Source organism: Phoca vitulina, unplaced genomic scaffold, assembly GCF_004348235.1.
Source record: "Phoca vitulina isolate PV1807 unplaced genomic scaffold, GSC_HSeal_1.0 scaffold11, whole genome shotgun sequence".
NCBI classification, from domain to species: domain Eukaryota; kingdom Metazoa; phylum Chordata; class Mammalia; order Carnivora; family Phocidae; genus Phoca; species Phoca vitulina.
Genome location: NW_022589714.1, coordinates 18,748,885 through 18,771,737, shown reverse-complemented (window position 1 = coordinate 18,771,737; position 22,853 = coordinate 18,748,885). Strand labels below are relative to the sequence as shown.

The 22,853-nt window shown below is 38.5% G+C and overlaps 1 protein-coding gene across 8 annotated transcripts in view; it reads left to right on the top strand.

The window, feature by feature from the left end:
* Nucleotides 1–22,853, top strand: part of COL19A1 (collagen type XIX alpha 1 chain) — a 324,092-nt gene that overhangs the window by 216,508 nt on the left and 84,731 nt on the right. For all 8 annotated transcript variants that reach the window (XM_032409538.1, XM_032409537.1, XM_032409544.1 and 5 more), the window contains 2 exons: nt 425–478; nt 21,232–21,282. In XM_032409538.1, the coding sequence (XP_032265429.1) occupies nt 425–478; nt 21,232–21,282 (105 nt within the window). The remainder of the gene's footprint in view (nt 1–424; nt 479–21,231; nt 21,283–22,853) is intronic.

Sequence of the window (22,853 nt, the reverse complement as noted above, 5' to 3'; positions counted from 1 at the left end):
TGTAACACCTAATCTCACCCTCAGGTTACGCCTATGAAATTACAATTCAGACCATTCTTTGAGAAACACCAACTTAAGATGACAAATGCAGGTTTTATTGCATCCAAAACCATAGAATCGTCAGACAAAATGCCAATCTTAGACCATCTTTCAGATACTTTATATTACTTGACTACAGTATCCAGGTAGACAGCATTTAAAGGACTGCTCGTAAGTTAAGGTTTAGTCATTCCAGGCACTCTTTTTCTCCTGTTGGTCATTAAAATTTGGCCTGTAGCTTTTAGATCTCGTTGATGTTTAAAGGTCAAGTAGGCTTGAAATTATTTTTTAACTTTTCTATCTTTAAAATTGCCATTTAATGTTGTCTCATCTAAAAGCAAAAAGGCATCACAGTAATTATTGTCTGTTTCTCTTTGGTTTCCAGGGAAGACGAGGAAAAACAGGTCCTCCAGGAAAACCAGGCCCCCCAGGACCACCTGTGAGTAAACAGTAGGATGACTGTTCTTTAAGAGAGCCCCTCTTTCTTCCTGTGTATTTATCTATGGATTATTTTACTCCCCTGTGGCTAATTTCCATCTTTCTACTGTTTAAAATGGTTATACTCCTGGGATGCCTGGGTGGCTCAGTCGGTTAAGCATTGGACTCTTAGTTTCAGCTCAGGTCATGATCTCATGGTCATGAGATTGAACCCCTTGTTGGGCTTCGTGCCAGTCATGGAGTCTGCTTGAGATTCTCTCTCTCCCTCCCCCGTTCCCCTTCCACCCACTCGCTTGATCTCTCTCTCTCTCTCTCTCAAATAAATAAATCATTAAAAAATAAAAATAAAATAAAATGGTTATACTCCCTACACCTCCCACCACCACACAAACCACAAGTTAAGGGAGGCTAGTAGCTGTCTGCACACCTCACCCACTTCTTTCTTACATGGACAGGAACCACTGTACTGCCTACGTGAGCACCCTAAGCCAAGTCTCCAAGTAGATGAATCCTGATCTGAACCTACCTGGCTCCATCGCCTTAGTTTCTTAATGTCCAGGCTGGTAGTAAGTTAGATATCTGGAGAGGCATGTCCACTTTTCATGATATAACTGTTTTGTCAGTAGAATTTTGTGGAATGTTGTTGCTGAAGAGAGCTATAAAGATCTTCTAGCCAATTAGCTCATATTTTTCTTTACCCCAATCCTCTAGAAAATGTATTCCTTTTCTTGTGGTTCTCTCAATCCTTCGACCCATCAGAGTCTGATTTGTGTCCAGGCTACTCTAATGGCACTGTTCTCTCTTTGGTCACCAGTAATCTCTGAGGCGTGCGATTCCCTGGGCTCCTATCAGGCTTCATCTGATTTCACTGCTCTACAGGAATTTACAGAGCTGCCTGCTCTCTCCTTGAAACCCCCAGTTCTCTTGGTGTAGTGACATTGATTTTTTTTTCTCCTACCTCTGGGGCCATCCTTTTTTGTCTCCATTAACAGTGTTCTCTCCTCTCCTATCTATATGTTGCACGCATTAAACATTTCCAGTTTTTTGTTTTTTTTTATTTCAACCCAGACGTTCCTCCTGTGTTCCAGGCTCGTACACTCCCACTTCCTGCTCACTGTCTCCACTTATAGGTCTCCTACACATTACAAAAGTAGCATGTTCCCAAACTAAACTCTAGAAATAATTCTAGATTTTTTTTTTTTCCTCTCCCGCATTGTCCATATCCAAACAGCTCCTAAATCATGTCCGTTCTACCTCCGGATAGCTCACAAATCCATCTCCTCCTCTCTTTCCTCATTGCCACTGCCTTCATTTGGCCCTTGTCACTTTGTATCTGTATTTTAGTAGCTGTCCCAGGGTGGGGCTCATTGCCTCTATCTCCTACGAGTGGGGTAATATCTCTCAATGATAATTCAGACTGTGTGACCCTTGGGCTTGAAATTCTAATACCTTCCCTCTCCTTCAAGGTGGATTCTACATCTTCTGCGTGTCATTCTGGGCCCTTCTTAGTTGGCCCTTGACTTCTCTTTGCCCATCCTCCTCTATGCCCTTCCTTTGTAACCTGTAGTGTCATCTTTCCTTACTGTCTCAAAAACGCCATGCTTTGTGCAGCCAGAGGCCCAAGGAAGCTCTCCTCTGTCCAGCACTCATCTCAACCTCAGCCTTCCTACATAGCCTTTATCAGTGCTCTCAGTGTGTGAGGTGTCATCGTCCGCGATCCTTGCCATCGTAGACCTCCTGCACCGCTGTAGCACATGGCACAGTGCTTCATACTGTTATTTTCTTCATAGGTCGGCCTGCTGCCCTGCAATTTTTTTGAACCTCTGTTTTATCACCATTGCCTAGCACAGTTTCTGTCATGTAGCATGTGATTATTAATTACTTAACGAACAAGTAAACAAATGAATATATTTTGTAGATACGAAAATGGAAACCAGAAAATAAGTGGCTTTCACCACCACTAGAGGGCTCCAGACCTAGCACCTTAGGAATTTCTTAGGATGCGGTAATGGGTGGATGCGCCAAGAAATGAACAAGGTTGCTGTCCTGGCATTGATTTCATTTCATCCTCTTTCGCCATTCAAGTGAATTGTTCTATTGGTAATGTACTGGTGTCAATGGATAGTGATTATAAAAGCAAGTGGGAAAAAAAGAGGCATAAATTGGGAGCCTGGAAGCAATTCTTTAAAGGAATTAGCTTCGTTGATTTTTATTCCAAATTTTCTGGGAAAACAGAGAACGCGTTGTAAGATTTGCAGTAATTGTCTTGTGCTATAAAGAAGAAAAGCTGGTGAATGCAAACAGGCAAGATTAGACCTTCATGTAGCTTTCTAAACATATGATGCTGCTTTTAAAACTGGATTAATTGTTGTCTCAAAGGAGGAATTTGAACGATGAAGGCTTTTGTGACAAGCCTGCCAAATGTCTAGGAAAGAAGATTACTCCAAGTCCTGGAATGAGTTCTCAACTATAGATCAACTGAGTTTACTGAAGAATTTAGAAGATTAAGAAGTATGCGATTCTATGAAAGAATTTATAATATTCAATTCCACCAGTTTTAGTTTATTGCCAGAGCGTTTGGGGAAGAGAGGTACTTATTTTATTTCAAGTATTGGATTTAGAATTTCAACTCAGCTATGGGTCTGATACAGTGTTTGTTAAATCCTGAGTACACAGTATTTAAAAGTGGTTTATTATCTTTTGTGATATAACAAAATACTGATTATTTTTTTAATTTTATTATGTTAATCACCATACACTACATCATTAGTTTTTGATGTAGTGTTCCATGATTCATTGTTTGAGTATAACACCCAATGCTCCATTCAATACGTGCCCTCTTTAATACCCATCACCAGGCTGACCCATCCCTCCACCCCCTCCCCTCTAGAACTGTCAGTTTGTTTCTCAGAGTCCATAGTCTCTCATGGTTTGTCTCCCTCTCCAATTTCCCCCCCTTCATTTTACCCTTCCTACTATCTTCTTCTTTTTTTTAACATATAATGTATTATTTGTTTCAAAGGTACAGGTCTGTGATTCAACAGTGTTTTTCTTCATAGGTCAGCTTTTATTTTAAAAGAAAAGATCTTAAATAGCTCATTTTCTGTTTAAGAATTGTGGTTTATGGAAATTCTTCATCTTTTTGATTCTGCGATAACTCCTCCGGTTGACTAAAATATCTTTTCTCTAATATAAGTATTATCAAAACTTTATGTTGGGGTGCGGTTTTCATCCTGTTTTGGTTTTTTTTTAAGTTGTTCAGATGATAGGTTGAATGGATGACCTGCATACCAGCATGCTGCAAAAAATCTTGCGAGGCACCTACTCATACTTACAGGACTTAGCTAGGGCAGCATTGCAAGGGAAGGCAAAATAATAGGCTCCCTACATTTTTCTATGCTATCTTCATGTTTAATTTTTCTGAACATAGTGTATTTTAGCAAGAGGACTGTTGTTTCTCAAATGGGTAGAAATAAACAGAGTTCTTTGAAAGCAGTCCTTTTAAGATCATAGTAATTCATATCTTAAGAAAATGAGCTTATAAAAACATCGACCTGCTCCTAATTTACACTGTTAAGTGACGTCACAAACATTTATTTAAGGCCTACCATGCACCTAATACTCTGTTAGGAGCGGGGCTTACAAAAATGAATAAGACATCGGCCTTGCTCTCTGGGAATTCAAGTTTAGTTTACAGAAATGTGAACAAAGGAAGAGAATTAGAAGAGATAGTGGTTGAGATGGTTTCCTTCAGGGAATTGACAAACTGAAGCGTAAAAATTGAGCCTTAAAAAAAGAAGGAATTCCTGCCAGTTACAACAGAACCTGGAGGACATTTTGCTAAGTGAAATAAACCAGTCACAGAAGGGCAAAGACTGCATGATTCCACTCATATAAGATCTCTACAATAGTGAAACTCAGAGAAGCAGAGAACACATTAGTGGTTGCTGGGTGCTAGGGGAAATAGGAGTTGTTATTCAATGGGTGTCAAGTTTCAGTGATGCAAGATGAAGACGTTCTAGAGATCTGCCGTACCACATCGTGCCTATAGAGTATCATGCACACTATCGTGCATTTTGAAGTTTGTTAAGAGTATAAATCTCATGTTAGGTGTTCTTACCACAAAACAAAACAAACACCTAAGAGACACAAGGAAACTCTGGTACGTATTGGATCTGTCAATTACCTTGATTGTGATGAGAGTATCACAGATGTTTTCATAAGTCCAAACCCATCAAATTGTACACATTACATATGTTCAGTTGTTTGTATATCAATTATACCTCAATAAAACTGTTGAAAAAAAGAGTTGAAAAGGAGCTGTCCAGTAAAACAAATAGAGGGGAAGGAGAGAGCAAACTGAGTACTGCTGGCGGAGGAAAGCAGCCTGAGCGAATACAGAGTACTGATGTTGAGCCCTGCCAGGTCCTAGTGAACCTCACATGAAGCCCCATGAGGCAGGTGAAACTATAAAAATTCATGGAGAGTTCTAAATGGGGAGTCCCATGGCCAGATTTCATTGATAACATCCCTCTAGTGGCAGGCATGGCAGAGTTGGATTGTTGAGCTTAGGCATGATTCACTGTGGCTATCATAGTATTTACTATTTTTTAAATTATCGGCAGAGCATTTTTTATCTCTTTCAGATGTCCCATGGAGCTATTTGTCTTTTGTGACAATTTATATATAGCTTAGGAGATATCCCCATTTATTTATGGACATATTTAGATCAAAATGTTGTTGTTTTTCACTTATTTGTCTTTTTCAACATTGTACCCTAAGTGAAAGAAGCCTACTTCACGGGAGGAAAGAAGGTAACAAGAGAAAAAAGGAAAGGTTGGTCAAGGCGAAAATCTTTCTAATTCAGATTTAGAGATGGTGTACGACTCACCCTAGTGGCTTGCATATGAGATTCCTAAAGCACATGTTAGAATTTCTTATGACAATATGAAATAATTTTAAAATATTAATTTTCTCTCTCTTAACAAACAGTAATCGAGTAATATGTAATATCCCTCAAGTGAGTGAATAGTATGTAATTTTAGCATATATGTTTGAGCAATTAGCCTTTAGAAAAGTTAGGGAGAAAAAATTTTATTCCGATCAGTGTGATTGTCTAAAAAGCACCAAGATGACACAGATCCTTTGATAACAATTTCTTCAAGAAAATGTTTTCCCTTTAGGGTTTTAGAGATGTTCCCTAAATCAAAGGTAGTGTTGTTATTTTAAGGAATATCAATGAAGATTTTAAAAAATAGAACTGAAAGATATTTCTAATAGCCTGAAGGAACTCAAATAATTAAAACACTTTAACCAGTCCTTCTACTTGCAATTTTTTGTTCTGAAGTCAAATTTGTATTTTCTTACTTTCTTAAGAAACATTTTACCAAAAAGGTACATTTTTTACAAAGAATAATTTCCCACAACTTCCCATTTAGCATATAAATGACAACCATTTTCCCCCTTAGAGAGTGTATTTCCTAGGGGAAAAAATTCTAATAATGGAATATTTACTAAAAGTAGACCTATTGAACTGTTATTATTAAATTGTCTTTTGAATTAGTGCTTCACCAAAGTCATATATATTACTCCAATTTAGTTCCCATATTTATTTTTTTTAAGATTTTATTTATTTAGTGAGAGAGAGAGAGAGGATGGGCAGAGGGAGAGGGAGAGAGAATCTCAAGCAGACTCCGCACTGGGCATGGAGCCTGATGCGAGGCTTGATCTTACGACTCTGAGATCACTTGAACCAAAATCAAGAGTCAGATGCTTAACCAACTGAGCCACCCAGGCACCCCTAGTTCCCATATTTAATAACAATTTTTACTCTGTTTGAGGAAGATTTAGTTGAAATTTACATACATGTATTCTGCATAAAATAAGATTATTCTTAATCAAAATACTTGTAATTGAGGAGCAACTAAACTGGTTAACAGAGCTAGCCACAACCCTTTATGATGAACACATTTTTTATAAAATGTTAGTCCAATTTCCTATTAACAGGCAGAGCCGATCTTACCTATACAAAGGAAAAAGCTCTCAAATTCCCCCAAATAATTTCTGCCATCTTGTTGTGAATGACTAACTCTTCATTGGAGGGAAACCATTAAGTAGAGATGTCTTAGATTGATAATACCTGCAAATACACTATGCTGAAGAGCAGTTTTTCAGAGAAGAAGCCTGAGAGCATTAAGTGTGTCCCCGGGGAAGGAATACTACTAACTCCTGAGGAAACAGGTTCCAAAGAAAGGGATGGATCAGGAGAGTTTATTATAGTACTTGCTCTGCATGAGGTTCTCCACTGCCAGCGCCTTACATAATCCTCACAACTGTGGTGAGATGTAGAAACGGTCCCATTTTATAATAGGATAAAGGATGCTTAGAAATATCCAGTAACATGCCCAAGATCACACAAGTGTAAGTGGGGGAACCAGAAGTGAAACTCAGGAGCTGGTCTCTAAACCCATCTTTATTTCACTGGATCATGGATGTAAAAGACACGCTTCTAATTTATAATTTGACTAGGATCCACCTTATTTAAACATTATACACAGAACGTGGCTTGATTTTCTCACCATAATCCATAGCACTGCAGTGCCTCAGGACAACGGGATAGTGTAAGAAGATTGTGAGGTACCCAGTCCACACTAGGGTGTCCTCAGGCAGTTCACTTGACATTTCCATGGCTAAGTTTCCTTTTCTGTAAATTCAAAATGATAGCGCCTGCCTCATCAACTTCTCACAGTTGCTGGGAGAAATCAATGCCATGTATGAGAAGATCTCTCTTGTAAATGTAAAGCTCTATCTAAGTATAACTGAGATCCATTCCTATTATTCTGAACATCCGTCCACACATATAGTATTGTAGATAGAAGAGATCATCCTGAATCTGCAATTGAACCACTACATTTTTTCCCCTTTTATAGATTTCCCAAAACCCTGTTAACAAAAATGTAAATGTCTTTCAATGACTTGCTAAAATGAAAGATCATGAGCTCTACATAAATATGGAATGCTTAGTCTACATTTGTAAATCTACTCATGAAGAGAGATGAAGGTTACTCATAGTCAGGTAATAATAACGGGGTCTAAGTATTCAGTGGTGTTTTTTTCTCTTCTGATTTACAGCCTCTTCCTTGCTTGTGGGACTTGTTCATCCACGATCTGAGCTGTTGCATTTTATTAGTTCTCTAAGTCTCAATTACTATCCCTCACACTCTAACAAAAATTTCTCTTTTTCTTTAAAGCCTTCCAGTTATCTGCATAGCATAAGCAATGGAAAATCGTGGCCTTGTGTTATGATAATGAGACTTGGAAAGTCTCAAGACTTAAAATGCCTTAGTTTATTTCAAAGTGTTCTGGTTTTTAGTTCCTTTAGAAAAGAGAGGAAAGCAGCTGGAAATGAGGCAGAGCAGGAGGGAAAGCAGGAGAATTTAACTAATGAGCCATTAAAGGAAGTATGTATTAGCCCACCCATTTGACATTAACTTTACTTCTCATTCATCATCCCTGTAAAAGTGTTTATTAAAAACCACATTAATTTTAAAACGTGTTATTTCTTTCTGTTACAGGCAGGGCTCTTGATTCTTTCATTTTTCCCCCCGGCATTGTTTTTGTGCATTGTTTCATTATTGCAGTATGAGAATTGAGCAGTGGGCTCAAATGTTTCACATTTCAGTGCATAGCAATTTATGTTGAAAACAGTTTCAAGGAATTTGTAACATGGGGCAGCAGCTCCCTCTACTGTTTCCATTGGAAAAGCTCTAAGCAAAGAACGACACTTCATAGCCCTTGGAGGAGGTCCAAGCTATGGAAATTTTCCGTGTTTGAAGATTAATTATAAATCTACATGATTTTCAAAATTATTTTCACGGGTGTTTTTTTAATTCTGTACTTATCTTATACTTTAAATAGAAATGCTATTTCATCCCCAGTCCCTTTCAATATGAATTTGATACACTCTTGAAGTGAAAACCCTTAGCTCATGGATATCTAAAGTGCCCATCTATTGTAAAATGCTGATAAAACTCTACAGTGATCGTTTTGTGGGAGCTGACTCCAATGAAATGTATGCTTCTTTTCTAAAACCGCAATATGATTTAAAACAAATACTACTGTGTTATTTCTGTTTTCATTTTAACTTCAGTATAAAAGAACTTCTCTTATCTTGAGAGCATGAGTCATTGCACAGTTTGAAAGTTATGTTTGTACTGCCTTATACACATTTAAAAGAGTAATCTAGGGTGTAATATTGAATTCATTCATTCAACAAATACTTACTGATCATCTATCATGTGTGAGTCACTATTACAAACATTGAGCATACAGTAGTTTAAAAAAAAAAAAAAAAACGTAGCAACAAACAAGCTACAGACAAGGTCTCTCCCTTTAGTAACTTACACTCGATTGTGTGTTGGGGGTAGCAGTGGTTAGTAAGAAATTCAACAGATAGCAAAACAGTTTCAGTTGAGGAGGAGGTGACACAGGGGAACAAACTGGGCAATGTAAGAGTGATTTGGAAGAGTTGTTACCTTAGTTAAAATGGTCCAGGTGGCATCTTTGAGCATTTAGATGATGTTACTTGAGAAGGAGCTAGCCTGTGAGGGTCAGAGCAAGATCTTTCCAATCAGAGAGACCAGGACGTGCAAAGGGCCTGAGGTAGGAATGAGCTTGATATATCTAATGAACATAAAGGAACTAGGAGAAAAACAGTGCCAGAAAAGAAAAAAATGCTTCCTTTCTGGTAGTTTATGGGTTAGGTCAGATGAATAATCATAGCAATGAAAATATATGCCCTCAAAACACCATAGACCTAATGGCTTTCTGTGCCATATCCTATTATCCATCCATTCAGATCTTCCATCTCCAACTTTATTGGCTATGAACTGAGAACTCAAGGTGCAAAGTTATTGTTTTCAGCATACAGCAAGGCCCACCTCTAAAACAAGTTAGTACCCCAAATTCATTTTGGACTACTGAATAAAGTGGATGACAAAAATGTCTGATTTTTAACATTTAATTTCTGGTTAAAGCACCCTGGATGTGACTATCTACATTTTGAGGCTCGTCATGTCTAAATGGGAATCCAGTTCATATTCTTAACATCCCTTTTAGAAACCTTGAACTGATCAGAGTTTTATCATGTTTCTCAGTTTTCCTTTCAGTGAAAAACCTCAGTCTCTTTGGTCTATTAAATGGCTAAAGGCCATGTACTATAATGATAATCTCTTCAGAGAAAATGAACCTAACCATTTATTTGAGTCAATGGGAATAGTAATTTCACTTCTTAATAAAAATAAGATGACTTCCTCAGATTTAAAAATAAAGACACATAAGACCTATAAAATGGAGACAGACATGGCCAGTTAATCATTTTTATTACCACTTGTCCCCTTACTAGGGTCATGGTCCCAGACAAAACAGCTGTTGCCACATTGCTGAAATTCCAGTGTCACCTTGTGTGGCCACAGAAGGAAGAGACTTGCGTGTGAGGCCCCTGGGGGTTTCAGGTTGAGAATTTGAAAACTGGCACTCGGGTTCAATTCCCCAGTTACTTCTCTTTTTCTGTCCCTGTGAACAGCAGCAGGAGGACATTATTAGCCACTTTCTGACTTCCTAAGTTTTTTGCTAATAACAGCTACAGTCTGGAGGAAAAGGATTTTATCTTCCTATAGCCACTGACTCTTTTCATCTTGGATCACGTTATTGGAACCAACTATTAGGACTTCTGAATTGACAGGCATTGTGTATCACAATCATGGGACAAGAGATTTGATATTCTTGATATATGATCATTAAATTTGCTATTCCTTGGGCCACTGCATGGAGTAAGCACTATTTCTTTGTGGTAGGTAAACATTAAGGGTTTAGTAAACCTGATTGGCCTTTGAGAGATATTCAGAAAGGGAGACTGGTTTCCTAAATAATCTTACAGTTTGTATTTGATGATATCATTTCCAAAAAGTATTTCCATACACTATTTGATTTGATCACTGTCTGACTCTGTGAGGTAGGCAAGAAAAGATTATCTCTGTTTTAACAAGAACAAAGCTCTAGGCCTTGGGAAGTAGGGGCTCACCTAACTCCACGCAGTCAGTTTTCTCTACACAGCTACTACCTAGTAGAAAACTGTTGGGGTCAAAGGTGACTAGAGAAGCAACAAGTTTTCAGCATTACGTGGGAGGACCTGAAATATGGAAGGAAATATGGTAGAAAATAGGACTGGAAGGGGCTTCAGCTGTCTCTGTAATTTCATTAAAAAGTAAAGAGATCTGAAGCTAATATGGCAAATGGTTAGGATCTGACAACATTGGATTGTGGATTCATGAGAATTTATCATCTTCTTTTCTATACTTTTCAGCATGCTTGAAATATTCCAAATTTATTTTAAGAAACAGGAAAACCATCCTCTGGGCTAGGTTAATATTAGGGTAATATCACCGATAACTTCACTGGCCTAGAGTGTCAGCGTCTTCTCTTTTGCCTGAAATCCTTTGTAGGGGACTGTGTGTTTTAAAAATAAAATTATTACGTCTTTTTTTTCTAGTACTTCACTGAATGTGCCCTTTGTAACCTTGGGGTTCAGTTGAGCCAAAAATCATCATCCGCAGATTTATCATTCCTACACCTATAGATCAGAGAGAAACCTTGATGTCACACATTTGAGCTGAAGTAAGACTATAATCACACCAAAGTAAACCTACAGACTGTTCATTTTGCTGTTTGCCAGAGCTGTCCAGAATGTCCCCAACTATTCAGATTTTGTACCAGCTCTTGGCCTCTGTGTCACTTGGCAGTGTATATGCCAGGGCCATCAGCCTGGTTAGCTTAAGTCCCAGCAGTTGGCCTTGGAAATCGCATTTTCTCTGCACAGGCAGCATTGTCATCCTACCAACGCTTTTATTATTATTTTTTAAAGATTTTATTTATTTATTTGACAGAAAGAGACAGTGAGAGAGGGAACACAAGCAGGGGGAGTAGGAGAGGGAGAAGCAGGCTCCCCAATGAGCAGGGAGCCCGATGCGGGGCTCGATCCCAGGACCCTGGGACCATGACCTGAGCCAAAGGCAGCCGCTTAACCACTGAGCCACCCAGGTGCCCCATCCTACCACTGCTGTTAAAGAGAATGAATGTTATCACCTAATGACATAAATGAAAACTCAAAGCCTTGATAGGTGCAGGCGGTGTAAGCCAGCTTTCCTCCTGATTTGATTCCCGAGGTCACACGAGGGGGTGGAGGCACACTCATTCTCCGGGTATGGTTTTGGTTGGTGGTGAGCTTTGGGGGATACCACTGGATACAAATAATTTGTTTCACACACCTCCATTCTTACTAGTTTTCATACCCCTGTGGTTTTTATCACCTTGCACTGGGTCAGTGATGTTGTTCCTGTGGGGTGGCAAGCCACTCTCAAGATTCCTGCTGCTCCTATATTGCAGGGAGCTGACTAATGATATTTTTCCTTTTGCAGGACATACTGGGGAGAGATGAGTCTGACACATTTTATGGATGGATAAGCAGAATAGCAGTGTTGGGGGAGGAATCATTATTTTTCTAACCATCATGCCGTGGAAATCAGTCAAAAATGTCCCACACTATCAATAATGCAGTGGGCTTTATACCAATTAGATTGATTTGTTTCATGGTGTCAGGAAAAAAATAAGCTCCTTTGAAAATGATTTTTGTCTCCCTTGGAAAATAAAGTGTTAAAAACTTATGAGCTTCATAGCATAATTTAGAAAATCTGCTTTTATGAAATGAGTTAATTATACCCATTGAATGCATTCACTGTCACAGTCTCATCCTCCCACTCCTGTTCCAAAATGACAAGTAAAACCAGGGACTGTGCAATTTTGGAAAACAATCAGGTCACATATTGAGTATTTTGCTTATTCATACAACCATAAACTGCCTATGCTTGAGTTCCCTCAATTACACAGCTCAGTATGCAGGCCAGAAGAGACAAGCCCAGCTCAAGTGAGCACTTCCTGGAATACACAGAGGAATGAGTTTGAAAAATGTCCAAAGTGGCAGATGTGAAAAATTCTCATTCAAGATCTAGAAGCTGCTTTTGCTGCAATTCCTCACCTGTTAATCGCGCTGCTTCTGAACTTCTGAACCAGGGATGCTGGCAATATCTTAGATTGAAACACTTAGGAGCTATTGATCTTTCCAAGTATGGTGCAGGTATATGCCATATGCTGGGGGAAACTGGCTCAGACAAGAGAAGATGGATCACACAGATCACAGTGTTGCTCAGAATTTCCAGAGATTCACCAAGAATGAACGTGTGGGTGCTGGCTTCTAACAAAAGTACTACTTTTATTCGAGGATGTCCCCGAAAGATGTCCTTGATGAATGCTTAAACCCGTGTATTGTTGTATCACTTAAATGCTTCAGATTTCAAGAATGCTAATACACAAATCTCTCTTCCACAACAAGTACAATGGCACCGTTGTAGTTTTATTTGAAGGGTATTTCATTTTCTCCACTAAGTGTGACAGCTTTCCCATGACTGTTCATCACAGCAATTTCACACTCATAGAATTTCAGCCTATCAAAATCATCTCCAAGCATTACTACTCTCTTGGTTAGCTCATCTTTTTCCACCAACTATGACCATTTTTATTTCTCCTTTTCTTCTATCATCCCATAAATACTAGGCCTCATTTGGTGTTATTTGAATTCCAAAAGTTACTTAAGATGCTGATTACCATTGCTTGCTTGCTTGCTTGCTTTCTTCAGAAATCTCCCTCTCTTGATCTCTCTCTAATCTAAGCCCTCCATGATTTTAACATTTCTTGTGTCTGTATGTGGTTCCTCTCTCTTCTCCTTACCCTTCTTCCGTTCTGGCCACTTTCCTCTTGATCTCTTCTTGTCATCCAAATCTTTGAAGATGTGTGTCTACACTGTGTCCCTGAGCAATCTTTGCTTGGCCCTTACTGATTCTGTATCTCATTAAGGGATTCTATAATCTTTTATCATAGAATTCCCTACTTGATTCTTATAACCAGCTTTAAGATAATTGACATTTTATTTTCCTATCTGGCCACCCTCTCACTGTGAAGCAGATAAAGGAAAGTGTTAAAATATCAAAGCTATGAGGTCAGGCTGACTTGGGTTGGAATCTGGCTCTTATCCACTAGGTGTGTGACCTTGGGTAAGATCGTTAACCTTTTGTTATGTAAAATAAGGATAATGCCTACCTCGCTGGGTTGCTGTAGAGTAAAACGCAGTAATATATGTCCCTTGCCACACAGTTATTAGTTTCAAAGCCTAACCATTTTTATTTATTAATATTATTATTATTTCATTTTATCATTCTCTACCATCTGCGTATTATTTTCATCCTTCTTTCTCTTGATTTCATCCAGGGTCTACCATTTCTGAAGCAAAAATGTTGATACTTTGCCCACTTTGTACATTATCACTCTCGTGTAACTTTTTCTTCTATCTGCTTCGCTCCTCTCCTGTTTTTCTCTGTTCAAGTCTTTACAGAGTAAACTTCATCTAAGAATGTTAACCTAAGTATATTCGTTGACATATTAGTCATCCAAAAAAATCTCAGTAGATTCAATTCTCAGTGTGGATGAAAACATCTATTTAAGGATGAGGGCACTTTCAGTTTCATGATTGTATCTTTGTGTATTGGCCAAATAAATGAAATATGTCCTGATTCGCTTGAAACCTGAGTTTTCCTTGAGCTTATTCTGAGTCCTCATCTCTTACAACCAAAGTTTATCTTAGGACTTAGCACAAAAGAAGTAACGTCATTCCTCAGAACCTGGTGCCAGAAAGCAAGAGCCCTGGGTTGATAGTGGTACAAGGAAAGAATCAGCTTCCAGGGTCTTCATCCTCCTTTTTCTGTACCACTTCCTCTTTTACTATCTTCTCCTGTCCTACTCCCCAAGTACCATGCCCTTCACTCTTCTCTTTCTCTGTCCCATTCAATTTGCTCTCAGGAAATATTTAATAAATGATTCATGAGAATATATTAGAATGGAACAACTCTTAGACTTGATTCTACCATTTGCTTATTATGTGATTTAGGGGAAAAATCTCTCCATTTTTTCATGTTAGATGAAGAATATAATAATACCCCCTTCAGTTATTGTAAGAATCAAATAAGATAACATGTTTTGAAATCACATTAACATGTCATCCAAGAAAATACACGAAAACAAATTTAAAATTATCCAGAGTCGTATAAATATGAAACAGTATTACATCTACCGGGAACATTTACATTTGAGCTGGTGATAAAACCCAAACAAATAAATCAAACTTTCTCTATGAAGTTTTAGGAATAAACCAGAAAGTGGGTGAGATATTCTCAGGAATAAGAGTTCCTTTCCAGGAATCTTAAAATTTACCCCGTACATACTATCTGGCCACATTCCCATTGTAATCCCAAAAAGGAGAGCTTGAGGAATCTATGTTGAAATGTAAACATATTTCACTTAGCATAATCCCCTCCATGTACTATATGTTGGCTAACTGAACGTAATAAAAAATTAAAAATTAAAAATTAAAAAAAAAAAGAAATGTAAACATAGTATGAACACTCAGTGAATCTTCTCCTGGCTTCAGAAGTCATCATTGTGTAGTTGGAGAGTTTTCAGAAATTTTGAAGGGTGGGGGGGGAGGAATATTGCTATCTCATTAGTCACTAGAAATTTATAGCAGAAGCATTCTTAGAAAAATAATCCACGATAAAAATTATAACTGTGTAACTTAGATACTTAAATCCCAAGAGACAAAAAAATTTCATTTAGAGCAAATATTTAAGATAAATAAGAGGTTCTGTGTTTAAAAGGAAGAGGAATTGATTTCCCAAATATTTTCTATCTAAAGAATATTATCGATTTTTCTCTGAGTTAGAATACAACTTTCTGTGTTGTAATTCTGGTTAAAAATCCATCCATAAGCTCTTTTCTACTTAACTAGAGCTCACTGCAGCTTTGTTTTCAATTATTTAGCCAGATTCTTAGATTAATCTCAATCTGTTGGCCCTATCTTCTATGAGTTTGAAAGCAGCAAGACTTATGCTAGGTTCGCTACCATTGCTAACTGAAACCAAAACCAACAAGCAAGAAGTCGGCTTTCCCCGCACATTTTTTCTTGGAGAAACAATAATTCTAATGAATTTGGCAAACCTTGGTGGAGATGGGAGAGATACTATGTACCACATCCCGAGTTATGATAAGAAAAACAGATTGAAACTCCTTGTTTCATTCCAACAAGAAAACAGGTGTACACAGCCCCCATAACCAATGTAAATGTGCTTTATATATACTAAGTTATATATAATATTATAGATGTAAATGTATAAGAGAAAACATTAGCTGTTCCAGCGATTACTATTTATTGAAATATGCTTTGTCTTACCATTCCTATGAATGAGTTTAGGCTTCCTCGTGATATATTTTTTTTTAATACCACAGGAAGAATAATTACAGTTCTCTGCCTTTTCTACCAGCCATTAGAAATGGAAAATATTTCTTGAAAATTAGCCCAAATGACTTTCCAATAATAAGCTTTTTATCTGTTCTTATGGCAAAGCTATTTTTTAACATGTTTTGAAGCTCGTTGATTAGTACAGCTTTCCTCACAGAGGTTTTGGTATTTTGAAGGTTGTGACTGAAATTAACTGGAAACCCACAGGGCCAGAAGGCAGTTACTATAAAACCTGAAAATATGTATTTGTGAATCCTGAAAGGAGCCCCTAACAAGAGATTGAACAGCTATGGGGCTTGGAAATAAGGGGCTCAAGAAGGCTTAGTCAGCAGTGATGAAGAACTAAAGGATGCTTTTAGAGAAAAGGAAAAAAGGGAAATGGTTCAGGAGGGAGGATCAGAGAGGAGGCAAAGTAACTGTGGAGCCATGGAGATTTTGATTCAGAATACTAGGGGGTGATAAAGCTGAATCAAAAGGTCTTAGCCCTGACTTGCATAGAGAGCTTACACCAAAGACCAGGGAAAGGAAAAAAAAAAAAGGGAAAAGTAGAGTTCTTTAAGCTCTGTGTACTGCATGAACTGAAAAGTAAAAGTACAGCCAAGACCAGGTTTGAGGAGTGTGGTTTTTAACACAGAAAACTCTGGCCATCTTTTAAACTTAGGGAATCTGTAGCCAAAACAGAAATCAGCTAAGGTGAAGATAATGCAAACGGCTCATTATTTTCACACTATGCATTTGATGACGTTGGTGTCAGACACCACGATACTTCTGTTTTCCACCTCTAGCAAGATTTTAGTAAAAACAAACAAACAAAAAAACCTTTAAATGCTATAAACTATTGCTGAGAGTATATGCTCCCAAATTGAATGTAGCATTAATTCACTTCATCACACCAGGTATGGTTCTTTGCAGTAGGAAACAACATCAGGATCTCTACCCATACCAGGTTTATAGACCTCTCAGATAATTACACGGGAGCCCAGTTGGGTTCTGAACAGGTGTGTCTCCCTGGAGTTCATGAGCATTTTAAAGGTGCTCTGTTGTGTACTCATCACATTAACCAAGATGTCCTATGTCTCCCAACCCAATACAGGTAGAGTGGAGCAGAGCTGCATAAAAGATAGATAGACATTGTATAGCCATGATTTCTGTATAGCTATGTATAGGTCACTATCATGAGCAAGATATTGGGACTTTTCTTTCCATCATCCTTCAACTGCTTTTCCTAGTGGAGTGGCTGAGAGCATTAGCGGAGGCTGACGTGGCCTCCGTAGCTAGCCTTCATTCTCCACTGGGCCTTGGTCATCTAAGCAGTTCCTTGATGAGTCTTCATAAATGCAGACCTTAGAGAAAGTGACCTCTCAAGTGTCCTGGAACATCTACTAACACCATGTGGTGCCAGGAGACCTGTCACTTACCACAAGTCTTTAACTTCTTCCTTAGAGTTGATTGATAGTCTGTAAGACTGACAGCTCTTACTAAACTTAGAAACAAATGACTCATTGGACCTCTTCCAGCCATGCATTTGTACCAGAATAGAAAAGAGGAAAATATTTCGCACATCTCTTGGGGATGTGGCTCTAGGACAGCCAATTCTAAGACCCCAGGGTCTATACTGGTCTTCCAGCAGTCAAGAGAGAGTTGCTCTGGGCATCTATATGCATAGTGTTTCTCTTACCATCACTCTCCCCACGTTGATTGAGGTGGTTTCTTTTGCCAGTTTCAGAACAACCCGGGGAGCCATGGCCAGGCAGGCTGCAGTCAGGGCAGAGGTAGGCTGCCTGAGGACTCTCCACTGGCATCTTTTTTCAGTCACTGCATGGCTTCTTTAGCCCTCGGGGAGAATTTGTGTAAAGGACTGCCTTCAGGGTAGACGGTTAGCTGTAAATCTCTGTTACATTAAACCTAGGATCTGTGATACCCAGAGTATCCTACTGACTAAAAGAACAAGAGAGAAAATGTCATCATAAATGCTCATCGGTAGATTAGGTAGTAGAGCCTAAAACTTCAGATCGACCCCATTTGGAGCAGTACTTTGTGGATTTGACATTTTATGGCAAGAATAAAACATATAAAAATATGGAAGTAACTTTTATAGGTTTACTAATCTTGTGTATATCTGAATCATACTGTTCAGGCTTTTCTATTGGCCAGGGACTCTGTTCGGTGAGCTGTGCTTCTGCCATTGTTTTTAGAAGGAGAAGCAGCACTGAGCCCTCCTGCCCTATCCCCAGTTGTACGTTCAACAGCAAGATCAGGATCCTGGATGAGGAATATGCTCTGGGTTTATGTAATACTGCTATACACTGCGAGCACATAACCAGTCTGTAAAAGATCAGACCTAATTCTCACCCAATTTTTGCCCTCCCGTTATTTTTACTATTCTCATCCACGCTGCTACCTGTTCTGTGCCAGGTAACCCCTACCACTCTGTTCATTCTCCTCTTTATTTTTCCATACTGACTTCCAGAGCCCCCTCAAAAGCTCCCACTTTTTCTATTCTCTGACCACCTGCTCTCCCAACCTCTGCAAACAAAGATAAGATGCATTTTTTTTTTAAAGATTTTATTTATTTGAGAGAGAGAGAATGAGAGACAGAGAGCATGAGAGGGAGGAGGGTCAGAGGGAGAAGCAGACTCCCTACTGAGCAGGGAGCCCGATGCGGGACTCGATCCCGGGACTCCAGGATCATGACCTGAGCCAAAGGCAGTCGCTTAACCAACTGAGCCACCCAGGCACCCCGATAAGATGCATTTTGAGTCTAGTTGTGGGTTGGGAGGAACTTGGGGGAATACTTAGGCATAATATCCCTATCATGGGTTGTAAGAATGTATGAAGATAGATGGGAGATGCAAAGAATAGTTCGGGGGACCTCCTTCATCTATGTAGTGGGACTACATCTAAAGACAAAGTGTTTATATCTTCCCCTCCTACACCAATCACATTGCTCGCTCATAAGAAGTGCTAAGTACAAGTTCTGTTGATTTTTTTTTTTCAATTTCAGTATGTTAAGTAGAACATGAAAGAGTGATCATCCAGTATTCTCTAAGGCACAGTCAACATGATAAAAAAAATGACTACAGGGTGCCTGGGTGGCTCAGTTGTTTAAGCGACTACCTTCGGCTCAGGTCATTATCGTGGAGTCCCGGGATCGAGTCCCACATCGAGTCCCACATGGGGCTCCCTGCTCAGCAGGGAGTCTGCTTCTCCCTCTGACTCTCCCCCCTCTCATGCTCTCTCTCTATCATTCTCCCTCTCAATGAATAAAAAAAAATCTTTAAAAAAAATGACTACAAAATTATTTTAGGCTGTGAGTGTGCTTTTAAGTTAAGATAGGAGAGTGGATGAGAACTAAATTTGGGTCTAGGCTACCTATGTTAAATATTAGTCTTGCCACTTACCAGTGGCGTGACCTTGGGCCAATTAACAATTTCTAACCCTCATTTCCTATATCTTCGAATAGGAAATAATGATGGTATATACCGCTCAGTGTCACTGTAGGGATTAAATGAGTTAATCCACATAAGATCTCTAGTATAATGCCTGGCACACAATAAATACGTTATAAATGTTTGCTATTCTTATTTGATTGATTCTTCTGCTCTATTTGAGAGACTGTATGATCCTGCTATATTTGGGAGCCCTAATTATTAATACTTTCAACGAGGATGAATGTGTATGAAGCTAAATTTACCCACCACATCACTATTCTTTGATCTCATTAGCCTTATTATCAACATGCATTCACCATTCACCAAATGCCTGCTATGCATATATCCATAAGCCACCTGTTGATGCTACTACAATATGATACCTAAAATTTCTCCTTGCCACATTATATAGCTGCAGAAAGAGCAATGCATAAGCAATCTCAAGCTTCCTGATTTTCAAGAATGAGTTTTTATTTTGCATCTTCTTGGCTAGAAACTTTTTGCAAAAACTCCCACCCAATGATTGCTTTCCTCATTACTTCATCTAACTGACCTAGAGTACACAATGCTGGCAAATAGAAAAAGAACAGGAAAAAAATATAGTGCCATGAGAATTCTTTTCTGACATTAGCTCTGTTTTTATTTCAGCAAAGTAACAACATCGTTTGTCTTTCCAATCATACTTGGCTCCGTTACCCGTGAGGCCTATTATTTTCTCAAGAGTTATATCAAACTGCTTCCAGACATCCATCATTACATCATTGTATCTGCTGCATTTAGTGGCACAATGCAAAGGTTTCACATTAGAAAAGACCTTCAGACACAAGCTGTTCATAAGAAATACCAGTCATAAATGTTAACTGACATTAATTTTTTCAGTATACTTAAGGTGTTTCTCCTATCAGTGAGTACAGCTAGTAATTGTTCCTTAAAATTTTCTTCACTTTTCAAAGTTTTTATTTCCTTGTAAAGAAAATAATTTTGTATAACAGTGGTGTTTGATTTGCTCAATCATAGTCTTTCTTTGTGTTATCTTCTGAGGTAAAATGCAAAGAGCTTTGCCTCTGTAATATTTTCTCTCCTCTGAGGAGTTTTTGAGGTCTAGATGAAATATGCAGTCTCTTTTCTGGCATTGCTGACTCTCTCTTGGCTTGAACTACTTGATTTAAAATAATGCTAAGCTTTGTATTTTCTTATGGCCCTCTCCCCCAAAGTGTAATCCCTGAAAACTCAGAAACTCTCCTCTTCTTCTCTATCTGGAAGTTTTAGGGACAGACGAATGTCTTCTTCCCTGTCTACCCAAAGCTCACAAGGTGCTTAGTGAACGCTCCATGTCAGCTGAAGACTATGAGCATCTGAATGTCTTAAATCTGAGGTTTTTGAACAGATATCTTTTTCTGGTCTGAAATTCCATGTGCAGCCATTTTCACTCAACCAATTCAAAAGAATATTTCTCCCATATTTTCTCAGTTAATAACACATGGGCACACATTTCTATAATATATTGATCAAAGCCCTGTAAGAAGTGTCAAAAATAAACTGAACCTACAACCTCTTCCCCGGAGGAGTTTTACAGGTACAATATTTTTTAATAAAGAATATGCTGATGGCTGACCTTCTGGTAAAATGTTACACTTTCCCACTTAGGACCTCTCTTTGGATTCATGCAGGATTTAACCTAGAAGTACCTTTAGGAACCTGATAAGTTATTGCTCCTGTAATTCTCTGTTAATTAGAATATTTGACTAAACAAATGCTTACTTTTTCTTAACTAAGATTTCAAGAATTCTTAGATACATTATTTAAATTCACGTTGTTTTGGTAAATGTTCACACCTTTCTCTTTGATTTATTTCTAATACAGGGACCTCCTGGAATACAAGGAGTACAACAGACTCTTGGATATTATAATAAGGTATGGCTTCTCTTTTTCACATCTTATATACACAGACATTTTATGTAATCATATTTTTGAAAAAACACTTATTAATTCCTAACTGCTCAGACTCTGAAACATGATCACATATACTTAGTATCTTTCCTCAGTGAAAGTATGTTTCAAAAAAATGTATTTTGCTCAGCATCTTTTCACAAAACCAGCATTTTATTTTTATAAATTTTTTATTATGTTATGTTAATCACCATGCATTACATCATTAGTTTTTGATGTAGTGTTCCATGATTCATTGTTTGCATATAACACCCAGTGCTCCATTCAGTACATGCCCTCTTTAATACCCATCACCAGGCTAACCCATCCCCCTACCCCCCTCCCCTCTAGAACCCTGAGTTTGTTTCTCAGAGTCCATAGTCTCTCATGGTTCGTCTCCCCCTCCGATTTCCCCCCCCTTCATTTTTCCCTTCCTTCTATCTTCTTATTATTTTTTATTTTTTAACGTATAATGTATTATTTGTTTCAGAGGTATAGTTCTGTGATTCAACAGTCTTACACAATTCACAGTGCTCACCATAGCACACACCCTCCCCAGCGTCTATCACCCAGCCACCCCATCCCTCCCACTCCCCACCACTCCAGCAACCCTCAATTTGTTTCCTGAGATTAAGAATTCCTCATATCAGTGAAGTCATATGATACATGTCTTTCTCTGATTGACTTATCTTGCTCAGCATAATACCCTCCAGTTCCATCCACGTCATTGCAAATGGCAAGATTTCATTCCTTTTGATGGCTGCATAATATTCCATTGTATATATATACCACTTCTTCTTTATCCATTCATCTGTCGATGGACATCTTGGCTCTTTCCACAGTTTGGCTATTGTGGACATTGCTGCTATTAACATCGGGGTGCACGTACCCCTTCGGATCACTACATTTGTATCTTTGGGGTAAATACCCAGTAGTGTAATTGTTGGGTCATATGGTAGCTCTCTTCTCAACTTTTTAAGGAACCTCCATACTGTTTTCCAGAGTGGCTGCACCAGCTTGCATTCCCACCAACAGTGTAGGAGGTTTCCCTTTTTTCCGCATCCCCGCCAACATCTGTCGTTTCCTGACTTGTTAATTTTAGCCATTCTGACTGGTGTGAGGTAGTATCTCATTGAGGTTTTGATTAGGATTTCCCTGATGCCAAGTGATGTTGAGCACTTTTTCATGTGTCTGTTGGCCATTTGGATGTCTTCTTTGGAAAAATGTCTGTTCATGTCTTCTGCCTGTTTCTAATCAAGAAATGGATCATTTGTTCTTTGGGTGTTGAGTTAATAAGTTCTTTATAGATTTTGGATACTAGCCCTTTATCTGATATGTCATATGCAAATACCTTCTCCCATTCTGTCGGTTGTCTTTTGGTTTTGTTGACTGTTTCTTTTGCTGTGCAAAAATTTTTTATCTTGATGAAGTCCCAATAGTTCATTTTGCCCTTGCTTCCCTTGCCTTTGGCGATGTTTCTAGTAAGAAGTTGCGTGGCTGAGGTTGAAGAGGTTGCTGCCTGTGTTCTCCTTTAGGATTTTGATGGACTCCTGTCT